General features: G+C 46.1%; 1 protein-coding gene across 1 annotated transcript in view; it reads right to left on the reverse strand.

The window, feature by feature from the left end:
* The window catches only part of MDN1 (midasin AAA ATPase 1), a 354,267-nt gene that overhangs the window by 296,109 nt on the left and 32,454 nt on the right, over positions 1-25,704 (reverse strand). The window contains 8 exon segments of the mRNA XM_040347762.1: positions 2,379-2,491; positions 3,076-3,171; positions 3,267-3,348; positions 5,705-5,898; positions 11,693-11,810; positions 12,390-12,493; positions 24,036-24,167; positions 25,417-25,629. Coding sequence (XP_040203696.1) covers positions 2,379-2,491; positions 3,076-3,171; positions 3,267-3,348; positions 5,705-5,898; positions 11,693-11,810; positions 12,390-12,493; positions 24,036-24,167; positions 25,417-25,629 — 1,052 coding nt within the window.

Below are 25,704 nucleotides of genomic sequence, written 5' to 3' on the forward strand. Positions count from 1 at the left end.
CAATTGTACCAATGTACCAATGTTAAAATGTTACCAATGAAAATTTTTAGATACCTTAGTTTGTCACCGTTCCATGTGCATATGCAATTTTAAAGCATGACATGTTTGGTCCATTTTCTCTGTGTATCTTATATTGTTTGTGCTCACTAAAAATCATGAAAATATGCATTTGATAAACCTCTGCACAAATCTCACACAACATTATACATACATACATACATACATACATACATACATACACACACACACACACACATTTTTGCTTAACCCCTCCTCCATGGGGTACTGATGAGCAAAATGCTTTGGTGGTAAAGATACCTTCTCCAGGTGGGCCCAATGAGCATACATCATTTATTTTAAATGAGAATGCATTGGAATAGACCTGGGAATTTTTTGGCAGCTGCCAGAACCAAAAAACATTTTCTCTGGGAGAAAATGACACTAGCAGTGGTAACTAAAGTTTCACAAGTACCACAAGTGCCATTAAGCCCACTGTGGCTTTCAGTCTCTGAGGAAACCATGGACTCCAAGATTTCTCCAGGAAAGATGTGTCCAAAGCAGATTTCATAGCCTTTGCAGCTTTCACCTTTTCCTCTCCCCGAGCCTTTTCCGCCAATGACTCATGTTACCTCAAAATGGGAGGAGAAAGAGCACCCACATTTGTGTCCCAAGCAATCCAACTAGGGGTGCACCAAATGGAAATGTTGGTGGAAAACCAAAAATGCAGGTTGCATGCATTATATTACACGTTTTAATATCAATTTAAATATGAAATTATTGTTGGCCATTATTGGCAAAAGAAATATAGAGTTTGGCCCCCTGTATACCCTAAAAAACCTGTCCAATTCTGCCTGGCTATATCCTACCCTCTGCAAACAGACCACAATAAGCATGGCTTCTGAGCCCTGACATTGTGGTTCATTTGTGCGATTTTCTGTCAGCCGCAGTCCTGCTCTCTGCAGCTCTCCCGTGTCTGTATCCTTCTCCCTATCCCCTCCCTGCCTGCATCAGTGCCCGCCCCTCCACCCGCTCCTGCTGCCTGCATCAGTGCCCGCCCCTCCCCCCACTCCTGCTGATCTCGGATCTGCTACTAAATACTTGAATTCTCTCTGTACCATTATAAGAAGTTTCCCTATGCCTGTGTTCTGTACAAAATCTGCCCAATTGTACCTGTATGAGCTCCGCTACTGACGCTCAGCTTAGATGCGTCTCTCTCCCTCTCTCATCCCCGACTGAACGTCAAAGGGAGGGATTGGCACGCCCACTGCAGCTGTGAGCTGGAGACTCCAGACTCCCAGCTCCAAAGGAACCACCTGCAGGACAAGCACTGGACCGGGAACCCAGGAAGAAGCTGCGCAGACCAGGTGCTGGGGGGGGGGGGATTGGGGCTAACCATGCTGCATTTGAACTCTTGGGTAATTTCAAGCACGTTTGGAGTGACACATCTTACTGCATGACTCTGAACATAACAGAAGTCCAACCTTAACCCACATGGCGGGCTTTGTCATACAAGACCCTTGGGAACCGGGTACCCCTTAATGTGGGGTCCACTCCCATGGACCTGTATAGCACCCTGGTCAGAACACTGCACAGAATTCAATTATTCAGGGTCCAGCACCGAAAGGCAGCATTACAGCCAAACCTTGAAGAATCTTCTCTCCTTACCATGAGGCTCAGGTACCATTAATTTCAGCCGACAGCTTTTTCAAATGGACCCGATTGAAGTCCAGGATGTGTAGGAGGGGTTATATAGGGAAGAACTTCTTGTTTGATTGATCTGCCAGTGTCCATTCACCAGAAAGTGGTGTATAACCCAGATTGTAATGGCTGCTCTGTGTCCCGTGATGTATGATAAAGAAATCATTTTAAATTGGAAAACAAATCAAAGGAATCTGTGCCAATTGTCCCTGGGAAATGTCTTAGGTTAACAAAAAAGCCTTAAAGTGTATTTGCCTTCACTTTCTGTCTTGCAGAGGAAGTAAAGGCAATTGCCATCTTGCTGTCTGCAAAATACTTGACCCCCATTTAAAGATTCCCCTCACCTTAAAAAAATGTAAGTATTTCCCTTTGTCTCAGTGATTGTGTTCATCGGGGGTTATTTTTTGGTTATACCCAACTGATTGTTCTCTGGATTCAAACCTGCAAGTCATTATACACCGTCTTCAGGCTTTTGCTGAAACACTTAAACAATGCGTCTGCACTTGGTGCCACTACGCCAATGTACACCATTTGACTCTCTGCCATCACTACAACCAAAAACCTAAAAATCTTAACGGTTTCTGAAACATTGAGTCTGTAACCTTCTAGATTTAGTAGCTATTACCAAACTATTTAGTTACTATGAGATTAAACAAGAATGTCCAGAACATAAAACTTACTTGTGAACACGAATTGTATCTGTTTGTTTTCGAAGCATCTCCACTCTTCCAACAGAGACATCCAACTCTCGGACAGCAATCTCTGGCTTATAAAGCTGGCAATAAAATTCTGCCTATAATTATAAAAAAAAAAATAAAGGTATGAGTTGCCAAATCAGACAGCTGTGGTTAAAAACAAAAAAAACTTTTTTTTAAAGTTTATATCATTTATAAATATGTTATACTTACCTGCTTTGTACAAGGGTCTTGCACAGAGTAGCACAGATCCTCCACTTTTGGGGTGATCCTACTGCGCTCATGGCTTCTTTCCTTCATTGGGGGCCCAAACAGAAAGCTGCTTTGCATTGGGGCACCCATGCAGGCTCGCTCCCAAGTCCTGTCGCTGCATCTATTGACACAGAGGGATACTAACGCCTCCCCCCTTGTCACAGCGTGTGACAGCGGCTGAAGCCAATGGGCTTGTGCATATCGCTGGATTGGATAGGCTCAGGTAAGAAAAATGAGGGTTTGGGGGCTGCAGCAAATGTGGTTTGTCACCTTCATGCATTACGGTGAAAAACCTTGAAACTTTACAATGATTTTAATAAATATATGGCAAGATTCAGGTCTATACTAAAGAGAAGAGATGAGAATTGAATATGAAATGAAGAGTGTGGCCTGCATAATGGGAAAGAATAGGCAGCATTTAACTACTTACTTTTTGCTTAGAAATATTTAATTTGCTTCCAATTATTTCAGCAATCTTGAGTCTACTGCTGGGTTTAGAAAGCATGCCAGTGAAACAGTCAAGGGCCTGGAACACAAACAAAAAAAAAAAAGTTAGGCTTTTGAATTTATTCAGACAATAGGTTACAGGGGCACTACTGTTCATTTATCAATTTATCTCACCTCGTGAAATATATTCAAAGCAGTGCTTGATGATGTGCCATCAAAGTTATAGTCAATTCTGTTACACCACTTCAGTAAGTCTCTGCAAAAGGTTATAAGCAACAAACGGCCATAAAATTATGAAATTTACTCCACATAATGTTTTTGTAATATTCGTCAAACATCTATTTCACCAAATATATACTACAAACAATAGCCTGGGCTCACATACTGTTTATACAAGGCAATATCGAGCAAATAGTCTTTGAATGTGCCCTTGAGCAACAAGTCCCATGTTTAACCACTTCGTTACCGGGCCTATTTTGGCACTTTTCTCCTTTATGTAAAAATCATTTTTTTGCTCGAAAATTAATCAGAACCCCCAAACATTATATATATTTTTTTAGCAGACACCCTAGGGAATAAAATGGCAGTCATTGCAACTTTTTTTCTCGCACGGTATTTGCGCAATAATTTTTCAAACGCCTTTTTTTAGGGAAAAAAACAGTTTCATGGGTTAAAAAACAACAAAACAGTAAAGTTAGCCCAATTTTTTTGTATAATGTGAAAGACGATGTTACGCCGAGTAAATAGACAATTAACATGTCACGCTTTAAAATTGCGCACACCCATGGAATGGCGCCAAACTTCGGTACTTAAAAATCTCCATAGGCGACGCTTTAATTTTTTTTACAGGTTACTATTTTTGAGTTACAGAGGAGGTGTTAGAATTGTTGCACATGCTCTAACGCACGCGATGATACCTCACATGTGGGGTTTGAACGGTGTTTACTTATGTGGGCGGGACTTGCATGCGCGTTCGCTTCTGCACGCGAGCGACCGGGACATTTTAAATTTTTTTTATTAATTTATTTTACTTTTTACTAAATTTTTACACTTTTTTTTACATTTGTTTTTTGATCACTTTTATTCCTATTACAAGGAATGTAAACATCCCTTGTAATAAGAATCAGTGTGACAGGTCCTCTTTATGGAGAGATGTGGGGTCAATAAGACCCCACATCTCTCCTACAGGCTTACAAGCATGAAATCGGGGGGGGGGGAAATCACAGATTACATGCCGACAGCCGCGACGGCTTTGTTTACTTTCGGGTACCGGGCGTGACGTCATAACGTCGCCCCCGGTCCTCTGACGGTCATAGAGATGACTGTGACCGCCTGGTCACCAGTCATCTCTATGGTTCACCAACGAGCGCCGGCCGATTCGCTCTCCGGGCCCCCGATGGCACGGGAGAGCCCGGAGAAGCACCGGATGGCGGCGGGGACGTCCCCTCCCGCTGCCTAGAAGAACGATCGAGTGGCGGAACCGCCGCTTTGATCGTTCTTCTGGTGCACATAATCGCCGGCTGAAGACGGCGATATCTGAATGATGCCTGCAGCTGCAGGCATCATTCAGATATCACCGCACAAAGCTGAGGACGTCCCAGGACGTCCTCTGGGTCTCAAGTGGTTAAAAGATGTAAGCTTTAAAAAAGGTTTAAAAGAGTTCCCCAAAAAAGTAGCCTAAAGAGCTTGAGGTGAACCTCAAAAGGAAAAATATAAAAAAAAAAAAAAAAAAACAAACACACACACGCACGCACGCACGCACGCACGCACGTATATATGTATTTTCCGCTGGCTTGGTACACAATCCATTGGCTTGTTCATCAATTTTGTTGATTTACAATCACACTCTGCATCACAGAACAGAACATTTAGCAAGATGCACCTAAAATCTTCATTGGAATGAGTTAATTCAGCTTAACCGCTCTCGGACTGCCCCACGTATATTTACTATTTACTGTGGCAGGGGGGCGCAAAATCACATACCTGTACATGATTTTGTGCGCACGGTTTAGAGGGCCAACGCGACCCGCCGATCGTTCACAGGAGAGAGAGCGCATTACCAGTAAAAAAAAAAAAAAAAAAAAATTAAGTCCCAAAATCTATCCCCTATTTTGTAGACACTAACTTTTGCACAAACCAACCGCTCAATGGGATTTTTTTTTTTTTTTAAACCCAAAAAAATGTAGCAGAATACATATTGGCCTAAAATTGATGAAGAAATTTGTTTTCATTTTTATTTATTTTTAGGATATGTATTATAACAGAAAGGGAAAAAAAGGTTTCTTTAAAATTGTTGGAAATTTTGTTTATAGCGCAAAAAAATAAAAATAGGAGGTGATCAAATCCCACCAAAAGAAAGCTCCATTTTTGGTGGGTGAAGGGGGGCACATTTTGAGTACCAGCGTCGTACAACTGTGCAATTGCCAGTTAAAGTGACGGGGGTGGGTAGATTGATCCACTTAGGAGAGAAAAAAAAAAAGAAAGGTATGTATAAGTCTTTTTGTAGTATACACACACACACACACACACACACACACACACACACACTAGGGCATTATTGAGCACTGTGATTTGAACACAGATTTAATTTGTGTTACAGATTAAACACTTACCTTAGTGACAATCCTCTACCTTCAAGATTTAGCTTCTTGTCTTCTATCTTTGGACCTTCAGGAAAAGAGGTGTCGCAAGAATTAGGAGTGTGAAGGATGGACAATGTTTGATGCTTATCGCCTGTAAGTTGAATGTATATGTCTAGTAACCGGTCAACAACAAGATCCAACTTGGGAAAAAGCTTTTGAAGCACCTATTTAAAAAAAAAAAAAAAAAAAGGGAAATAAAAATATATCAGTGTTAACTTTCCTGTACACTTTTCAACAATTTTGTATTTTATGTATGATCTATAAACAAAAAAAATAAAATCATGCAAAGGAATTTTGACTGGTCTTTAAATTTTGTGTCTTGGGAGCACAGTACAGAACACATACTAGATATTCATAGACACAAGGGTTTTAGGCTGCTACCTACCTTCAGGTGATTGGACAATAGCAAAGCTGTTGAGGACATTACACCAGGCATACCTCTATAATCCTACCACTCCAAGAGTAACACTATAAAATTTACAAAAAAACACTCCTTTTGGCTTACTTGTACAGTAGGACAGGAAAAATGCTCGATATATTGGGGATGCTGCACGATTCTGGCTAAAATGAGTATCTTCAATTTTTTTGCTTCCAAAAAAAGATCACGATACTCGTGGCATCATCTTTCACATTCAAAAAAATTGGGCTAACTTTACGGATTCGTTCCCCCCCCCCCCCCTTTAAATTCATTAAAGTGTATTTTTCCCCAACAAATGCACTTGAAATATACAAATACAGTGAAAATACAAATACATAAAATATTGCAACAAGCACCATTTTATTCTCTAGGGTCTCTGCAAAAATAGGATTTTTGTACTCACCGTAAAATCCATTTCTCTAAGTTCATGGACGGACACAGCAGCATTGACCTTGGGGGTTATGTACCTTTTCTCTAGGAGACTAGGCAGAAAAAAAAAACAGCACTTTTAGTGTTAAAAACACTTTTCAGTACAGCACCTCCCATGGGGGCGTGTCCCCCGGGTAAATCCCACTCTCTGGAAGCATCCAGCCTCAGTTCGTAGACAAGCAGTACAAACAAAAGGAGGGGTGTGTGCTGTGTCCGTCCATGAACTCCGAGAAATGGATTTTACGTTGAGTACAAAAATCCTATTTCTCTTTCGTTCATGGACAGACACAGCAGCATTGAACTTAGGGACGTCCCCAAGCAGTGTCAAAAATTTCGAGGGGTGGGAAAAACACAGAAAACCAAACTTCACCCCCAAACAAACCAGAGTTCCTCAACGGAGGTACTTCAACCTTAAACTGCCGCCTGTAAAACCTTGCGGCCAAAGGAGGCATCCGAAGATGCACTCACATCCACCTTAGAAAATTTTGAGAAGGTGTGGATTGACAACCAGGTCGCCGCCTTAAAAATCTGTAAGACGGACGCTTGACGGAAAGCCCAAAAGGCACCAACCGCCCTGGTCGAATGCGCCGTGACCTGAAAGGGAGGCGCCCGCCCCTTTAGGGCATAGGACTGGAGCACGACTTGTCTGATCCATCTACAAATGGTGACCGACGAGACCGCCAGACCTTTTTTAGGACCCGTCACCGACACTAACAGCGAGTCAGATTTCTGAAACGGAGCCGTAGCAGACAAGTACACCCGTAGGGCTCGAACCATGTCCTCAAACGGAGCTTCTTGAAGCGCCGAAAGAACTACATTCAAGTCCCATGGAGGTAGCGGAGGCTGCACAGGAGGGGCCACATGCCGGACCCCCTGCACAAACGTACGCACCAAAGAGTGCGACGCCAAGGGTCGCTGAAAGTAGACAGCTAGAGCAGAGATCTGACTTTACCGTACTCAAGGCTAGAGCCTGATCCACTCCACGCTGTAATAAACAGCAAAATTTGCAACACCACGTATGTACGAGGGTGCCACTTCATCTCTTCACACAGAGATGTAGGCCCTCCATGTACGATGGTAAATCTTTCGTGAAGTGGACTTCCGTGCCCGTAGCATGGTAGAAATCACCGTGCCCGACAGGCCTCAGTCCTTCAACACCTGGCTCTCAACAGCCACGCCGTCAAAGCCAGCGACTAAAGCAGGGTGAAAGATAGGCCCTTGTGACAGCAGGTCTTCTCTCAGGGGTAGACGCCAAGGAACGTCTGCCATCAGACGCACCAGGTCCGCGTACCAGGGACAGCGCGGCCAATCCGGGGTGATCAGGATTGTTGGTATCCCCTCAGCTTCCACCCTGCGTGGCAAGCGAGGAAGAAGCTGCAGGGGAGGGAAGGCGTATATCAGGTGGTAGTGACCCCAAGGCGCTACCAGCGTGTCTGGCCACGGATCCCTCGATCTGGTCACAAATCGTGACACCTTCCGATTGAGACGAGACGATAGAAGGTCCACGTCTGGAGTGCCCCATTTCTGGCACAGAGTCTGAAACACCTCCGGGTGTAGCGACCATTCTTCTTGATCCAGCTTTTGGCGACTTAGATAGTCGGCTTGCCAATTCAGCACCCCCGTAATGTACACTGCCGACAGAGCTGCAACGTAGCTTTCAACCCACCAGAGGATGTGCGCGACTTCCGTCGCCACAGCCGAGCTTCGTGTGCCCCCCCGATGATTGACTTATGGCCACGGCCGTGGCATTGTCGGACTGGATTCTGACCGGTCTTCCTTGTAGGCCCAGAGACCACTTGGAGAGACACAGCTTGATCGCTCGGAGCTCCAGTACATTGATTGGAAGATGGGACTCCTCCTGAGTCCAACACCCCTGGGCTGACTGGACACCCCAGACGCGCCCCCAGCCGGAGAGGCTGGCATCCGTTGTGATCACTGTCCAGTGACACAGCAGGAACGATTTCCCGTTCCTGAGCAACGGAGATGTTAGCCACCACACTAGGGAGGACTTGGTCAGTCGACTCACCCGAATCTGGTAATCCAGAGACGAAGGAAGCTTGTCATCGTGACAGAATCTCCTTCTGTAACACTCGAGTGTGGAATTGGGCATACGGGACTGCCTCGAAAGGCCGTCAGACCCAGTACTCTCATGCAAAAGCGAAGCCACGTCCATTTCTGGGTCACCAACCGCTGCACTGCAGAGTTCAGAGTCCGCAGCTTCTCTGCTGGGAGGAAAAAACGTTTGCCTCCGAAGAATCCAGGACCAACCCCAGATACTCCAGCCGCTGAGACGGTACTAGTACTGACTTCTGTATATTCAGTAGCCAACCGATTTCCCGGAGAGTCTGACAGGTGATAGACACGTCCTCTTCTAACTCTGAGCTTGAGGAAGCTCTCAGAAGAAGGTCGTCCGGGTATCCCACGATAGCGATCCCGCGCTGCCGCAGCAGGGCCAGAATCGGGGCGAGCACCTTGGTAAAAACCTGCGGTGCCGAGACCAGGCCACAAATTGAAAGTGCTCCTCTCCGATCGCAAAACGCAGAAATCTCTGGTGTTTTGCACATATGGGGATATGCAGGTATGCGTCCTTGATGTCCAAGGACGCTAGGAAATCCCCCTGATGGAGCGCTGCCATTACTGAGCGTATCGACTCCATCCTGAACTTTTGTACTTTGACAAAGCAATTGAGGGCCTCGAGGTCCAGGACCGGACGGACCCAGTCCTTCTTGGGGATTACAAACAGATGGGAGTAAAACCCCTGAAAGCGTTCCTGTGAGGGAACCGGCACAATCACTCCTCTGACCAGCAGATCCTTGACAGCCCCTGACAGATTCTTCAGGCGACCCGGATGAAGCCGGAGGGAAAAAATCTGTTTGGCGGACAAGAGAGAAATTCTATCTTGTACCCCGAGGAAACTACTTCGCAAACCCAACGATCGGAAAGAAGAGACCTCCACCAAGCCGCGAATTTGCGAAGCCGGCCCCCCACCCGCGTTGTGGGCGGGGGCAAACCCTCAGGCGGAGGCAGGCTTGTCCGCAGACTTGTTGGGCTTGCGGAACCAGGTGCACTTTTGTCCTTCAGTGGACGTCTTCGCACCCTGAAAACATTTTCCTGACACACTTGGCGAGCGAAAAGACCACTTGGGGGTAGTAAATGAGGGCCCTTGACTACGGCGAGGCTCCTTTTCCTTCCCAGACTGCGGGAGCAGAGTGCTCTTACCGCCTCTGGCATCCTTTATGATGTCATCCAGGGAAGCTCCAAAAAGCCGTTCACCCTTAAAGGGTAAGTCCACCAGGGACTTCTTAGAGGACTGGTCCGCAGACCAACACTTCAGCCACACAAGGCAGCGTAGTACCACCGCGTAGGCGGAGGCCCTGGAAAGCAAGGGAAGCGTATCCAGGGCTGACCCACAAACAAATTTTAGACCTTGGACCAACTGTTCGGCCAGGTCAACGCAGGTCTCAGAAGCATTCTGCGCCTCCAGCTCCTGCACCAGGGACTTAGCCCGTTCGGTAAGAGATCTTTGACACCAGAGGCCCGGCCAAAACCGGTCTCACTGCCGACCCCACCACTGTGAATAACGAGCGGGCCAGAGCCTCAGCTCTCCTGTCTGCGGGGTCCTTGAAGGCGGGAGCCCCTTCCACAGGCAACGTGGTAGCTTTGTTTAGCCTGGACACAGGGGGGGTCCACTGACGGAGGAGATAACCACTTTTTTTGGAAATCCTCCCCAGAAGGATAACGGACCGCAAAGTACTTTGGTACAGTAAAGGATTTCTGCGGCCGATCCCATTCCTTGTATAACAAGTCGTCCAGATACGGAACACAAGGAAACACTTTTGCGGTGCGGGGTGGCTTGCGGAACCCAAAAGGGACCGACATGTCTGATGCCTCCGCCAAATCCTCAAGTTTTAGAGTATCCCGCACCGCAGTGATAAGAGCTCCAACAAATTCCTTATCCTGCTTTGACCTTGAAGCAGAATCATCCTCACTGTCCGCGTGGGTTAAGTCTGCATCCTCTGACATGACAGAAGTGTGGTCAAAAGCAGAAGCAGTACCTGATTCTGAGTCGGAGACATCCCCAGAAGCAGGCTCAGGGAGGGGGCGCTTTTTACCCCCCTTCTGGCCACTACCCGCTTCCATCCTGGCAACAAATGCCTCCAGGATTGCCGTTACAGCATCCAGAGAGGCCGCAGGGGCACTAAGGGTTAAGTCTGGCATGAGTGGGGAAGAAGCCTCACATGAGGGGCCTGGTGGTTCAGACTCCATGCTGTCCACCACAAAAAAAAAAAAAAAGTTGCCACCTTAGTTCGCAGACCCAAAAACGGGACCCACCGGTCACCCTCCTGGCTGAAACAGAGAGCAGGGACCCCTGGGGACTCACCACCCAGGACAGGCTGTACCGCTGAGCAGAGCTGAGAAAAGTTCTGTCTGTGCTGTGTGGTTTCCCTCAGAGAGAAGCCGCGGTGTGCACGCCGTTATTACAGGCACTAGAGCCCAAATAATTTCTAAAATGGCCGCCGGCATGCACAAATCAGCATGCGGGCTACAGTAAAATGGCCGCGTGTAGGGAACATTGCATGCAACTCTGAAGGTGTGTAATGCAAACCTAGCAAGCAGTTTGTAATTAACGTCCTCTAGTCTGGAGGAAAGGGAAGACGAGAGAAAGTTACAGAATCTTATATTTTTGTTTACCATTAAAATTCGATTGTCAATTAATTTCCCAATGAGCAAGGTACATTGGGTAACCTGGTTATTGTAGAGACATGAGAACCGTCTCCTCCTAGTGTTTCTAAGACACGTCAAACTTAGTCATTTTGTCCTTCTAGCTTCTAAAATGACCATAGCCAGGGTGTGGAAAAAACAATGCAACCACTTCTCTGAAGTCAAATCCCGAAAGGCTGTTCGTTCACGAAAAACGATCTCACTAATAAGCATACCAAATTCTGCAAAATCTGTGATCCTGGGTCCCATACCGCCATGCAAAGTGGGCCCTTAACGATCCAGCGGATAATATACAATATTCCTCTACGTTATAGTACAATCAAAAAAAAAAAATAATGTATGCATGCATACACACACATAATAATTCATTTGCACCATTGCTACTGTACCTCCTTTAGTTCACTCCTGCTCATGTTATCCAATTGTATTTTGGTCCAGTATTTATCAAGCAATAAGGCATGGCTATTTGGTGGTCTGTACCAAGCACCAGAACTAGAGCTTAGTAACCTGAGAGGGGAAAAAAAAAAAAAACAATTTAATTCTTTAGAAAAATGCCAAAACATACTGAATATTTATATCCAGACACAGCAACACAACAGTAATTCTATCCATAAAGGAACATAACAGAATATTTTAGGGCCAGTTCACACCATAGAAACGCAATCCGGTAGTGTTCCAGGTGCTTTTTAGCATGCACGTTTTTGGTGCATTTTTAATGCAGCCAAGTGCTTTTTTTTTTTTTTTAAATCCTCTTTTTTATTAACCTTAGATCAGGAAAAGTGTGTTTGTGTGTTTTTAGTACATTTAGGTGCGTTCCTACGTGTAAACACAAACATAGTTCTTCTAAGATCAAATGAGAAGACATGACTAAATAGGTTATGATTCTACAAACGTTAACTATCAGACTGAACAATAACCAATACGTACTGTGCTGTATTAGTGTTGCATAACCCTTCTAATATCACTTTTAAAAAGAAAACTCAAATAGTTGCTACAGTTTACTGAAATTTGAACATTAAAATATTTTTTTGCAATGCCTTAGGTAATAAGCCTGCAAATATAGTACTAAAAAAGAAGCGATCTTACCTTCTGGTGGCAAACAACTGGAAACCTGGAGCCACTTTAATGCTGTCGCCTCTTCCCGGAATTAGCAGTTCACCATTTTCCAAAACCGGAATCAACACTGATATCTAATACATAAAAAATGAAATTTGAGAGGGTTAAGAAGACTAGAAGATCCATTGTAACAGATCTAAAAAGGGACCAGATATATCAGGGAAATATAACCCTACAGCCAATTCTGAAGGATGTTTTATATATCCATGAACACCAAACAACTTTGCAAATAGAAACTCTTAGTTTTGCATTTGGTTATCTTGTCCTTTGAGAGCGCACATCAAAATACTCAGACCAGTGTAAACCCATGCCTAAAGCTGGGTACAAAAAAATGTGTCCGATGCGGCAGGGACAGTCCAAACTTCGATCTGTGTGTGGCCCTCCCTGTTGGACAGAGACTGATCATTAGAGCAGGCTTCTGTTGAACGGTCCTGATGGAAAACCTTGCTCGAACAGCGTCTTGCAGGCAATCGGCTGCAGAGCTGGTCAGTGTATTCTGAAAGCAAAGGAGTTCCAATGTCAGACCACAATAGCACAGCAAGAAAATTCTGCTGTGGACCTTACGTGTGTGGATGCAGGAATATGTTAGCTCAGTTCAGCCAACTAGTTTAAAGAAAAAACTAAATGTGTACCCAGCTAAAGAACAAGAGCTCAGAAGGTATCTGCTCCACATAACTTTAAACACCAAGAGCCACAGAGGGGACACGGGAAGTATTAAATGTTCAGGATGTTAAAGTATTCCAACAAGTGTGCCCAAAAAAAACAAAACAGGGTACTTCCTGCAACTCAAACAGCTGTTTGAAAACCGTTACACCCAAAGCTAGCCTTAGATGAGATAGAAACGTCCACCATGCAAATTTAGATTAACATGTAAAAAGGAGACCAGGTGGCAGCTTTACAAAATTTGTGAAACATTTGCCCAGAAACTAAAACTCATACCTAGTGGAGTGAACTGAAACAGGAAAAAGGGTAACAAAATCCCCCAGACCACAAGCCTTAACAATGGTTCAGAGATTTACTAAAGTCCAAACCATATCCAGACAATGGAAGAAAATTCCCCATGGGCCAAAGCCAGACAGACAACAGTACAGAAGAAAAATGTCCTGGTTAAAGCAAAAGATGATATACCTTGGGCAAGACGGAAGCCCTGGGTCCAACTCTAAACATTTCATCCATATTCAGGACCAAAAAGGGAAGTCCGTTCATAAATACAGGTGACTCACAGTCACCCGAATCACCAGAAACTGGATCAAATTGTTCTACGATAAGGCCCGATTCACACCTATGCATTTTTAGTGTCTTTTGCAGATTTGCACTACAGTCCATTTAACATGGTTTCCTATGGAACACATTCTGTAGTGCAAATCTGCAAAATGCAAAAAGCACAAAAAATAAATAAATGCAGAAGTGTGAATCAAGCCTAACAAAAAGAGGTCTGAAGTAAAACTGGGCAAAGAGAACTGACGAATACGTGACAATGAAACTCTCACCCTGCACAAGGATTTTCCAGCATACCGAGAGCTACTAACACAGGCTTTAGTTAACCAGGTAATCTATTACACAAACAGCTGCCACCATGTGCTTTACCATAAACACAAATTGTTCACTGCAACAACAAATTAAACAGCGCAAACAAAGTATTTACAGAGAACGATATTACAAAAAAAAATAGGATTTTTGTACTCACCCTAAAATCCATTTCTCTGAGTTCATGGACGGACACAGCAGCCTTTGACCTTAGGGTATTATGCACCTTCCTTCTAGGAGAGTTAGGCAGAAAAAAAGCACTTTAAGTGTTAAAAAAACTTTCCTCAGTACAGCTCCTCCCAGGGGGCGTGGTCCCCCGAGTATAACCCACACTCGGCCTCAGCAGCTCCAGTTCGTAACAAGCAGTACAAACAAAGGAGGGGTGGGTGGGTACTGTGTCCGTCCATGAACTCAGAGAAATGGATTTTACGGTGAGTACAAAAATCCTATTTTCTCTTCCATTCATGGAGGGACACAGCAACCTTTGACCTTAAGGACGTCCCCAAGCAGTGTCAAAAAATTCGAGGGGTGGGAAAAACAACACAGCAAACCAAGCTACACCCCAAACAAAACCGAAGTTACTTAACGGAGGAACTCCAACCTCAAACTGCCGCCTGTAACACCTTGCGGCCGAAGGAGGCATCCGAAGATGCACTCTCATCCACCTTGTTAAATTTAGACAAAGTGTGGACTGACGACCAGGTCGCTGCCTTACACACCTGTAACACAGAGGCTTGATGCCGGAAAGCCCAAGAGGCACCGATCGCCCTGGTCGAATGCGCCGTAACCTGAAAGAGAGGCGCCCGCCCCTTCAGGGCATAGGCCTGAAGCACAACCTGTCAGATCCACCTAGAAATGTTGTCCGACGAGACCGCCAGACCTTTTTTAGGACCAGTCACCGACACGAACCGTGAGTCCGACTTGCGGAACGGAAGGAATCCCTTCGGCTTCCACTCTGCGCAGCAGGCGAGGAAGAAGCTTCAGAGGAGGGAAGGCATATATTAGGCGATAGTGACCCACCAACGCGTCCGACATGTCCGCCCACGGGTCCTTCGACCTGGCCACGAACCGTGGCACCTTCCGATTGAGACGGGACGCTAGAAGGTCCACGTCTGGAGTGCCCCACTTTTGGCACAGACTCCGAAACACCTCCGGGTTGAGTGACCACTCTCCTTGGTCTAGTGTTTGGCGACTGAGGTAGTCGGCTTGCCAATTCTGTACTCCAGGAATGTACACGGCCGATAGAGCCGGAACGGACCTTTCGGCCCACCAAAGGAGGTGCGCGACTTCCATTGCTGTAGCCGAGCTCCGCGTGCCTCCCTGATTGACGTATGCCACACCCGTGGCGTTGTCGGACTGGATCCTGACCGGTCGGCCCTGCAGATCCAGGGACCACCTGGCAAAACACAGCTTGATTGCTCGGAGCTCCAGTGTATTGATTGGCAGGCGGGACTCCTGAGTCCAGCGCCCCTGGGCTGACTGGGTGCCCCAAACCCCCCCCCAACCGGAGAGGCTGGCATCCGTCGTGACCACTGTCCAATGGCACGGCAGAAACGAATTCCCGGTCCGAAGCACCGGAGACGTCAGCCACCACACCAGGGAAGACCTTACCAGATTCAGTTGAGCCATCTGGTCATCTAGAGAGGACGAGAGCTTGTCCCAAAGCGACAGAATTTCCTTCTGTAGCTCCCGGGTGTGGAATTGGGCATACGGAACCACCTCAAAAGAGGCCACCATCAGACCCAGAACCCTCATGCAGAATCAGAGATGATCACTTCTAGGTCGACAACTGCTGCACTGCAGATTGCAGAGTCTGGGGTTTTTTCCGTTGGGAGGAAAACCCTCGCCTCCGCGGAATCCAGGACTAGCCCTAGGTATTCCAGCCGCAGAGACGGAATCAACACTGACTTCTGGATATTCAGAAGCCAGCCAAACTCTTGGAGAGTCTGACACGTGATAGACACGTCCTTTTCTAATTCTGAGAAAGCTCTCAGGAGACGGTCGTCCAGATATCCCACGATAGCGATCCCTCGCTGCCTCAGCAGGGCTACGATCGGGGCGAGCACCTTGGTGAAAACCCGTGGTGCCGAGGCCAAGCCGAACGGGAGGGCCACAAATTGAAAATGGTCCTCCCCGACCGCAAAGCACAGAAAACTCTGGTGCCTTGTGCAAATGGGAACATGTAGGTATGCGTCCATGATATCCAAGGACGCCATAAAGTCCCCCTGATGGAGTGCTGCCATCACCGAGCGAATCGACTCCATCCTGAATTTTTGCACCTTGACAAAACAATTGAGGGCCTTCAGGTCTAGGATTGGACGGACCCCTTCCTTCTTGGGGACTACAAACAGATTGGAGTAAACCCCCTGAAACCGTTCCATCGAGGGAACTGGCACAATCACTCCCTTGCCCAGTAGATCCTGGACAGCCCCTGACAGAGCCTTCCGGCGATCCGGAGAAAGCTGGAGGTTGGAAGGAAAAAATCTGTTTGGTGGACAAGAGAGAAACACTATCTTGTACCCCGAGGAAACTACTTCGCAAACTCAACGGTCGGAAAGAAGATACCTCCACTGAGCCGAGAATTCGCAAAGCAGGCTCCCCACCCGAGACACGGGCAGACCTTCATGCGGAAGCAGGCTTGTCCGCAGGCTTGTTGGGCTTGCGGTACCAGGTGCGCTTCTGCCCCGCAGCGGGGGCCTTAGCACCTTGCAAACTTTTTCCCGGCGCACGAAAAAACGCTTGGGGGTAGTAAAGGAGGGCCCTTGCTTATGGCGAGGCTCCTTGCCCTTCCTAGACTGTGGGAGCAGCGTGCTCTTACCACCAGTGGCATCCTTAATGTCATCCAGGGTTGCCCCAAAAAGCCGTTCACCCATCCACCAAGGCCTTCTTTGAGGACTGGTCCGCAGACCAGCACTTCAGCCACACAAGGCAGCACAGTACCACCGCGGAGGCCCTGGAAAGCAAGGGAAGCGTATCCAGGGCCGACTCACAGACAAACTTTAGACCCTGAACCAACTGTTCAGCCAGGTCCTTACAGGTCTCGGAATCATCCTGCGCCTCCAGCTCCTGTAGCAAAAACTTTGCACGTTCGGTCAGTGTCTGCGACACTAGAGTCCCGGCCAAAACCGGTCTCACAGCCTCCACTCTTATCTGCGGGGTCCTTAAAAGCGGGAGCCCCTTCCACAGGCAACGTGGGTGCTTTGCTCAGTCTGGACACGGGAGGGTCCACTGACGGAGGAGAGACCCACTTTAAAAAGTCCTCCTCAAAAGGGATAGCGGGTCGCAAAGTATTTAGGAACAGTAAAAACTTTTTGCGGCGTATCCCATTCCTTGTATAACAATTTGTCCAAATATGGAATACAAGGAAATACTTTTGTGGTGTAGGGTGGCTTGCGGAACCCAAAAGGGACCGGCACATCGATGCCCCCGCCAAATCCTTGGTTTTTGAGTGTCCCCCACCACAGAGATAAGCGCTCCAACAAATTCCTTATCATTCACGGACCCTGAAGCAGAGTCATCCTCACTGTCCGCGTGGGTTAAGCTCGCATCATCTGACATGACAGAACCAGAGCAAGAAGCAACGGCAGGATATGATTCTGTGTCAGACATCCCCAGAAGCAGGCTCAGGGAGGGGGCACTTTTTACCCCCCCTTCTGGCTACTTGTCGCTTCAAACCTGGCGAGAAACGCCTCAAGGACAGCCGACATTGCCTCAACAGATGCGGCAGGGGCATTAAGGGATAACTCAGGCATTGCTGGGGCAGAAGCACCAGCTTCAGGCTCCATGATGCCCCACCGCTGTGTCACCCAGCACTGCAAGAACAACCCACCGGTCACCTCCCGGCTGCAAAAAACAGAAGGCAGAGGCCCCCAGGGAACTCACCACCCCACCCGGTTGCAGTGTGAGCTGAAACACTGAGGTGTGCCGACAAGTGCAGGCTGCGCCTGTCCCTCAGGGATGATTTGCGGTCTTTTGCAGCGCTATTTCAGTCACAAGAGGCCAAGACTTTTCTAAGATGGCCGCCGTCTGAGGTAAAAAGCCCCATTGCGGGCTACAAGAAAATGGCCGCCGACCATGTAAACCGCGACCGCGGCAAAATGGCGGCCAACCGCCGTTTTAAAAACCCCAGTGGCGCACACAACACAGAGCAGCACACACAGCAGCACCCCCCAAATGTAAAATTACAGCCCCCCGCACCACACGGTCCCCGGTGGCAGAAAAATACCCCAGGAGGCCCCCCCTCACAGCCGCTACCCAGTATGGGGAAGGAGGGAGAGGAAAGGGAGAGAGAAAAGCAGGGCGGACCCTCAGTCGACCTCCCCAGGGGAAACACCAGCCATACCACCTTGCCAGGGCAAGGGGCACTACTTACCCGTCCTGCGACCACCGGCTGGAGGTATCACGGACAGAACTAATGTCCGCTAAACGGCATGTCTGTCGGCCAGACACCCTGTGACAAGGCCATAGAGACCGGTCATATGTGTGTCCTGGAACATGTAGTTCCCCGGCTGCCCCTGGAGCAATATGGCCTGTCGTGGACGACCCAGAGCCGAGCTGAGGGCCAGCACACGCTCGATGGCCGAACATAGGGGACTACAAGATTCAAGACCCAGCCTGTCACCCAGTCGGCAGTTGATAGAAGAATCCCAGGATTAAAAAAAATGCAGGAACAAAACAATAAAAATCGCAAAAAAATTCCAGAGTACAGGGACTCCAGAAGGCCATGTCCTCTCCTGACAATTAGGCAGAAAAAAAAATGGAGCTGCTGAGGCAGAGTGTGGGTTATACCCGGGGGACCACGCCCCCTGGGAAGAGCTGTACTGAGGAAAGTGTTGTTAACACTTAAAGTGCTTTTTTTCTGCCCAACTCTCCTGGAAGAAAGTGGATATAACTTTAAGGTCAAAGGCTGCTGTGTCAGTCCATGAACGGAAGAGAAAAAAAGACATTACTACAACAGACTACAACAGAAAACAAAAAGGATCGCAAATGAAAGTACTTACCGTATATACTCGAGTATAAGCCAACCCGAATATAAGCCGAGGCACCTAATTCTACCACAAAAAAAAAAATGGGAAAACGTATTGACTCGAGTATAGGCCTAGAGTGTCCATCTGCATGCCTCACTGCGCCCGTGCCTAGATTGATGTTTAACATGGGAGTCTATGGAAGGGGTGCCCGGCTTTGAAAAAAAAATCAGCTGGCCAATACAGGGTCCCCAAAGTCTGAGAGATCAGGCGCAAAAAGGTGACTTGAGTATAAGCCAAGGGGGGCATTTTCAGCATGTGCAATGTGCTGAAAAACTTGGCTTATACTCGAGTATACATAGCAAGTCATGAGTTCTTTGGATTCCAGCAAAATTTCATCAACGGCTTACAAAGGAGCTCTCCACATTCTCAATACCTTCCCAGAAGTCACAGGCCTCTGGGTTACCTTGACAAAATCTCAACTTGTTGTCGATCCGGAGGCCAGGTTGAATGCAACGCCAGATATCCCTCTACAATGGGTGGACACATTAAAGTATTTGGGTATTAGGATTTCTAGATCTGTTAAGGATTATATGCCGTTGAACGTGTTGCCAACTCTTGCTGTTGTAAAGGCGAGGCTTAAGGCATGGGAGAACCTGCCTGTCACTACTTTTACCTAAATTCACTTATTTAGCCACTCCACCCAATGGACACCAAAAAAAAAATGTTTTCCTACTCAATCAACTATTGGTCTAGTTTCTGTGGGGCCCCTGCACAGCATAGTATAAACTATCTACTTTGAGACCTTCCTCACAGGAGGGCCTTGCCATAGCAGACTGTTTCAAATATTTCCTAGCCTCACAACTAGTTACCGCCTACAGGTGGTTATGCCCCGATACAACATTGTGACCGTGTTGGAGACGGCAGTGCTCTACACCAAGGAAGCGCTGCAATTGTTGCTGTATCACAGTAACAAAACCCTATACCCGTTAACACTTCCTATGCTTACTGCCCTTAAAAGGGGTTGTAAACCCTTGTGTATTTTCAACTTAATGCATCCTATGCATTAAGTTGAAAAACTACTTCTAGTGACCGGCCCCTCTGGTCCATGAACGCCGAATGCTGGAATCGGAAGCACGCCCGCATCGGTAACCCCCCCGGGAGAGCACTATTTTTAGGGGGTTTATACGATGCGGGGTGGAGTTACGAAAGCCGCAGAGGGACCCCAGATTTCGAGGATCGGGGCGACTGTGCAAAACGAACTGCACAGTGGAGGCAAGTAAGACTTGTTTTTATAGCAAACATAGCTTTACAATCACTTAAAGGCTTGGAAGCTGTGCTTCAGCTTTGAACGGAGATATTCCACACACAGGGGGATTGGCGCAGACACCTTGAACCAAAATACCAAAGGAAGGTTGAAAGTGGGAAAAATGAGGAGGCGGCAGGCAACAAAACTCAGGCTTGTGGCTCTGGTACACCACCTCCCGCACCTGGGCATCTAAAATGCAAGCAATCTAGGTGTCCGCAAAATGTCAGACGGCCCATCACCCTGGAAAGTGTGGGTGCATCTTAGTAGGGGGAAATATTTGGCAGACTCTACAAGAGGACAGCGTGCCAAGCTTGGAAGGCAGACAATGAAGTCAAAGTGGATAAACAAGTGAGAAACTTGACAGACAAAAAGGGAGAAGACTTCTTTCCACTCTAGGCTTCTTTTGCTAGGCAAGATTGGTACTCTTGCCACTGGTACAATCTTTGATAACCCTTGTCAAGAGCTGACAGAAGAGGTACTGGTTCCCTAAAGTATTTGCAGACCACAGCTCCTTGCAAGCCACAGTCGAGCAATCTAAAAAGCCCATCACATACACTGGCAAGAGGCACTGGTGAGAAATAAAACAGAAGGCATCCAGTAAATTTAACACTACAGCTGTTTGGCAAGACATTGCTGCGTTCACAGTGGTAAAAAAAAACAGTTCTAAACAAAATACCCACAAAAATGATATAAAAGCCAGTGTTTAGGGGAGAGCAAACAACTTCAAGGATACCATTGGTAAAGTGGGTGCAGAGGAAGTCCTTGCAGCCTTAGAAGTCCTAAACAATCCAAGGCTGCAGACAGCACTGGCAGAAGCAACAGGCTGATCTTCTAGCTTCAAAGTGGTGTGTATTGCATCAATACCAGTTAAAACAATCTGTTTTAACTTGGGGGGTATGAAAGCAATAGATTTCAACTCCTCAGGATTAAACTCATCAGACACGGATTTGAGCAAATCAGAATCAGGGTCGCAGTAGCTAATAAGGCCACAAGTAAATCAGATGCAGAATTTGCTGAAGTAGGTACAAGAGACTGTGCAGCCTCTGCAGACCTGGGATAACGTGCGAGTTATCATAAGGCAAAACAACAAGCACAGTGGCAATGGATAACACTACACAACAAATTGAATGGAGTCTTTAAAGTACCCCATGTGGAACCCAGTGGCCAAATGGTGCTTACTAGCTAGCTCTGTAACGTCCAGTTGAACAGTGTGCAGATGCAGTTTGGTCCAAAAGCCTGGCTAAGGACAACAATGCCAGAATACTGTAATTCGAAGAGTAAACCTCTAGCATCAGTTGTAAAGGAGAACTTTGATTAAAAGAAAAATTGCATCATTATACGGCGCCACTTTGAAGTGAAATATCTTTATGGCAGCAGCAGGCTCCCATAATCCCTGGATTCTCTTCAGCGGGCGCTCCTATTTCAGATAAAACTGGTCTTAGGAGGGGATTCGCCACAAGATCACTTTTAATCGGTGGCAAGAGAGGCCCGTCCCCCTCTGTTGTATAGAGCCAAGTGAGGTGAAGATGGGCCCCCACCCGGCTCCATACCATTGCAAGGCAGAAGCAACGACAAAACGTCACTTCTGCCCATAGCTCTTAAAAAAGGGAATTTTTATTTTATTTTATTGCTTAGAAGTGTAAATATGAGATCCAAGGTCTTTTTGACCGCAGATCTCATATTCAAGAGGGCCTGGCGTGCTTTTTTTTTTTTTTTTTACAAGGGATGTTTACATTCCTTGTAATAGGAATACAAGTAGTAGTGAATACAGTGTAAAAATAAAAAGTAAAATAAATAATAAAAACAAGCCCCGTTCCGCTGAGCGCACGTGCAGAAGCAAACGCATACGCGAGTAGCGCCCGCATATGAAAACTGTTTAAACTAACACGTGATGTATCGCCATAATCATTAGAGCGCAAGCAATAATTCTAGCCATAGACCTCCTCTAACTCAAAACATAAGACCTGTAGAATTTTTTAAATGTCGCATATGGAGATTTTTTTAAAGGATAAAAGTTTGGTCGCCATTCCAGGAATGGGTGCAATTTTGAAGCGTAATATGTTGGGAATCAATTTACTCGGCATAAACCTCTTTCACAATGTAACAGGAGGGCCCGTGGAACCCAGAATCCCTTAGAATGTATGGGATCCCCTTGCTTCAGCCCCCCATGCACCTCTTATGTGCAAATAACAATGTGTCTATTAGGGGCACAGGGTGAGCAAGAAAATAATGGACATTAAGAATATGTCTTGGATTACTTAAAATGGGACAGTTAATATTTATCCACAATATCTCCAAGGATATATGCCATATTAGAAATAGTGACTCATTCATACTGTTGGGACATATACTGTAAGGAGATGCTAATGTCATCACCTCCAGCCACCTGTCTGCTGTCTTCTATAATGTAAAGGAGTCTAGTGTGACTGCTCTGCATCTCATTGTTGCTTGTGCCAATTGACCCAGCAATTGTGTGAAGGTGTATTTATGATAATGTCTATTATAGTTAGGGAGCTAGGAGACCACAAGACTAGGACCTGAAAGGTCATGCCTACGAGTCACTTATGCTGTCAAAGGGATTAGTTAATGAGCTCATGTTAATTACGTCTGGTCACAGATCTATTTTCAGAGTAATATGAGCAGGTTGTAGGAACCTCCTCTTTCTGTATACAAGACTATTCCTCAATAAAGATTCATATTCCTGCTTGACCCTCAACACGGAGCTTCGTCTCGTAATTGGAGGAGAATCATTCATATGGGTTTCTTGTTCGGCTCATTGGAGTGTCTGGTAGCTGCCTTGTGTTCAGGAATGAATGTCCTAAACTACTTTAACCCCTTTCATACTCGGGGTGTCGTTACACACAATGAATAAAAAATAAATAAAATGGGCTAACTTTACTGTTGCCCTATTTTTTTTATTCCAAAAAGTATTTTTTCCCCAAAAAAGGTGCTTGTGTGACAAAGTATTGCAACGATCGACATTTTATTCTCTAGGCCCGCAGGGGTCTCCAAACTATGGCCCTAGTATATATAATGTCTGGGGGTTCCAAGTAATTTTCTAAAAAAAATAAAAAGACATTTTAAAGCGGAGTTCCGGCCACAATTTCACTTTTTAAATATAAAAACCCCTGTAATACACAAGCTTAATGTATTCTAGTAAAGTTAGTCTGTAAACTAAGGTCCGTTTTGTTAGGTTGTTACAGCATTTAGACACTTTATAAAATAGAAATTGACTGGGGCCATCTTAAGTGTGGGCATCATGAAGCCAGACTATATAACTTCCTGGATTTCAGCCTTGCAGATCTCGCACATGCTCAGTGCTGCACAAGCAGTGCAATAGGTTTCAGATCAGGTTTCAGCACCTGTACTGTCCAAGTCACATGATTCTTCGAGACTGGGGAGTGCACAGACTCCTGGAAAGTTACACCCACTACATTCCCAGGAGTCTGTGCGGTGTAGGTTAGGAAGCTTAAGCACCTAGGTGCAGGAAGAGGGAAGATTAACTATTCTGCCTAGCAACAACACTTTGAAGGCATCTAAAAAAAAAATCTTAAAAGGACTGACATTTTTTTAAAACTACTGATGTAATGTTATATTTATGGGTGGAACTCCACTTTAACTTGTAAACAAGTTTGAAAAATAAGCCTGGTCTTAAAGTGGTTAAGAGATCTCAACTTTCAATTTCATTTTAAAAAGCAAAATGTTTTCTGGTCCAATTTGGTCCCAATTTGAAACATTTGAGAACATTTATGCAGGCATTATGATTTGTAATATATCAAATTTATAACACTATTAAAAAATGAAAACCCTACATACCACATCCAAAGGTGCATAATCGATATCCTCAAGCAAAATCCAATGTCCATGAGTAACAGCTTGTGTTAATGTTCCTGGCTGCCACACAAACTCTCCTGGAACATCAGTGCAGCGATACATTCCAAGCAACATCTAAGAAACCAAGGGGGGGAGGGGGGAATCATTAATGCCCGAACAAGCTACCAATATCAGAGGACAGCAAATGAGCAGCTTGAACAAAGTAGTACAGCAGACTGATGTCTAAGACAGCCTTTCTCAACCAGTGTGCCTTCAGAGGTTCTCAGGTGTGCTGCGGGGTCAGTGGAGAGAAGGCAGTCAAATGAGCCTGCTCTCCTGCCAAACTGTGAGAAGCTCTGTCGGCTTCAAAAGTGAAAGTAAAGTGCAGAGGAGTGTGCTGTGCTCTCTGCTTCCCCCTAGAGTGCAGTACCCGGCTGAATGAGGAATCTGGAAAAGGTACTGAGCTAGAAGCTAGATTCATTTTAAAGTGGCTTTATACATGTGCCTGTGTGTGTGTGCACACGTGACTGTCTGTATGTATATGTGTGTGTGTGCATGCATGTATGTGTGCATGTATGTATGCGTAAGCATGTGTCTGTATGTATGTGTGTATGTTACTTTCCTGTACCATCAGAATGGCTTTTGTAGGGCTTGTTTGATAGCAGCAAGGATTGCTGCTCCTCTGAAAAGCAATCCATACACAGATCGCTTTTCAGAAAGCATTTGAAAGGGTAAAGAGGCATTATGTTGTCTCTTTACCACCTGTTTTAAGCCCGTAAATGCAGCATCACTACACCACAACCGTGCAGTGCATACAGTTGCAGGGTAGTTGCAGTACAGCCCCATTCACACTCAGTATACCTCCAGTTGCAGCCACAGCATGTGAACACCTCCAGCTGCTGCCTCTGCAGCTAAAGGTGGAGAAGTTGGGGGTGGTAAAAACGGCTAAACCATGTGGTTTTACCACCCCTATGACATGTGAACAAGCCGTTGGTTCACATCTGTGTAGCTGCATGTAGGGCAGCCCATTTATTTCAATGGGCTTCTGTACCAACAAAAATGCAGGAAAACAAGTCCCCAACGTTCTTTTTTTTTATTGCACTGCAGCAAAAGAACCCCATGTTTTCCAATGTGTGGGGGTACCAAAATGGTACCCCTAAAGAGCAGAGCATTTGTCTGTGTGTCAGGAATGAGCGCGATTTTGCGCGTGTTGTGCGACACACAGTAATGTGAACCAAGCCTTGGACTGGGGTGCCTCAAGACTGAAAATACTTTTTAAGGGTGCCCTGACTGGAAAAAGGTTGAGAAACACTGGTCTAAGACACACCATTCTAGCACACCAATATCCTACTAAAACCGTGATGTTCACTTATAACGTCCTTACCTTACTATCAGTCTGGTCTCCAAGCTGAACTTTGAATATATCAGGCGATTTCAAACGTCCAGTCACTGTGGCCAAATGCTCCACCAATGCAGTTTTTCCACAACCTATGGGTCCTTCCAACAGCACAGCTTTCCCAAAGGAAACCACCTGAGCAAGACTTTGAAGACTGCGACAAGTAGACTCCACTAATACGATTGGACTTTTCTGAATTTCCTAAAAATTTAAAAGTATAAATAACTAATTTAAGTGGTTTTAAAGTCTTCAAATTTGCCGCATTAAGGTCATTTT

This window comes from Rana temporaria, chromosome 4 (genome assembly GCF_905171775.1).
Source record: "Rana temporaria chromosome 4, aRanTem1.1, whole genome shotgun sequence".
Classification (NCBI taxonomy): Eukaryota; Metazoa; Chordata; class Amphibia; order Anura; family Ranidae; genus Rana; species Rana temporaria.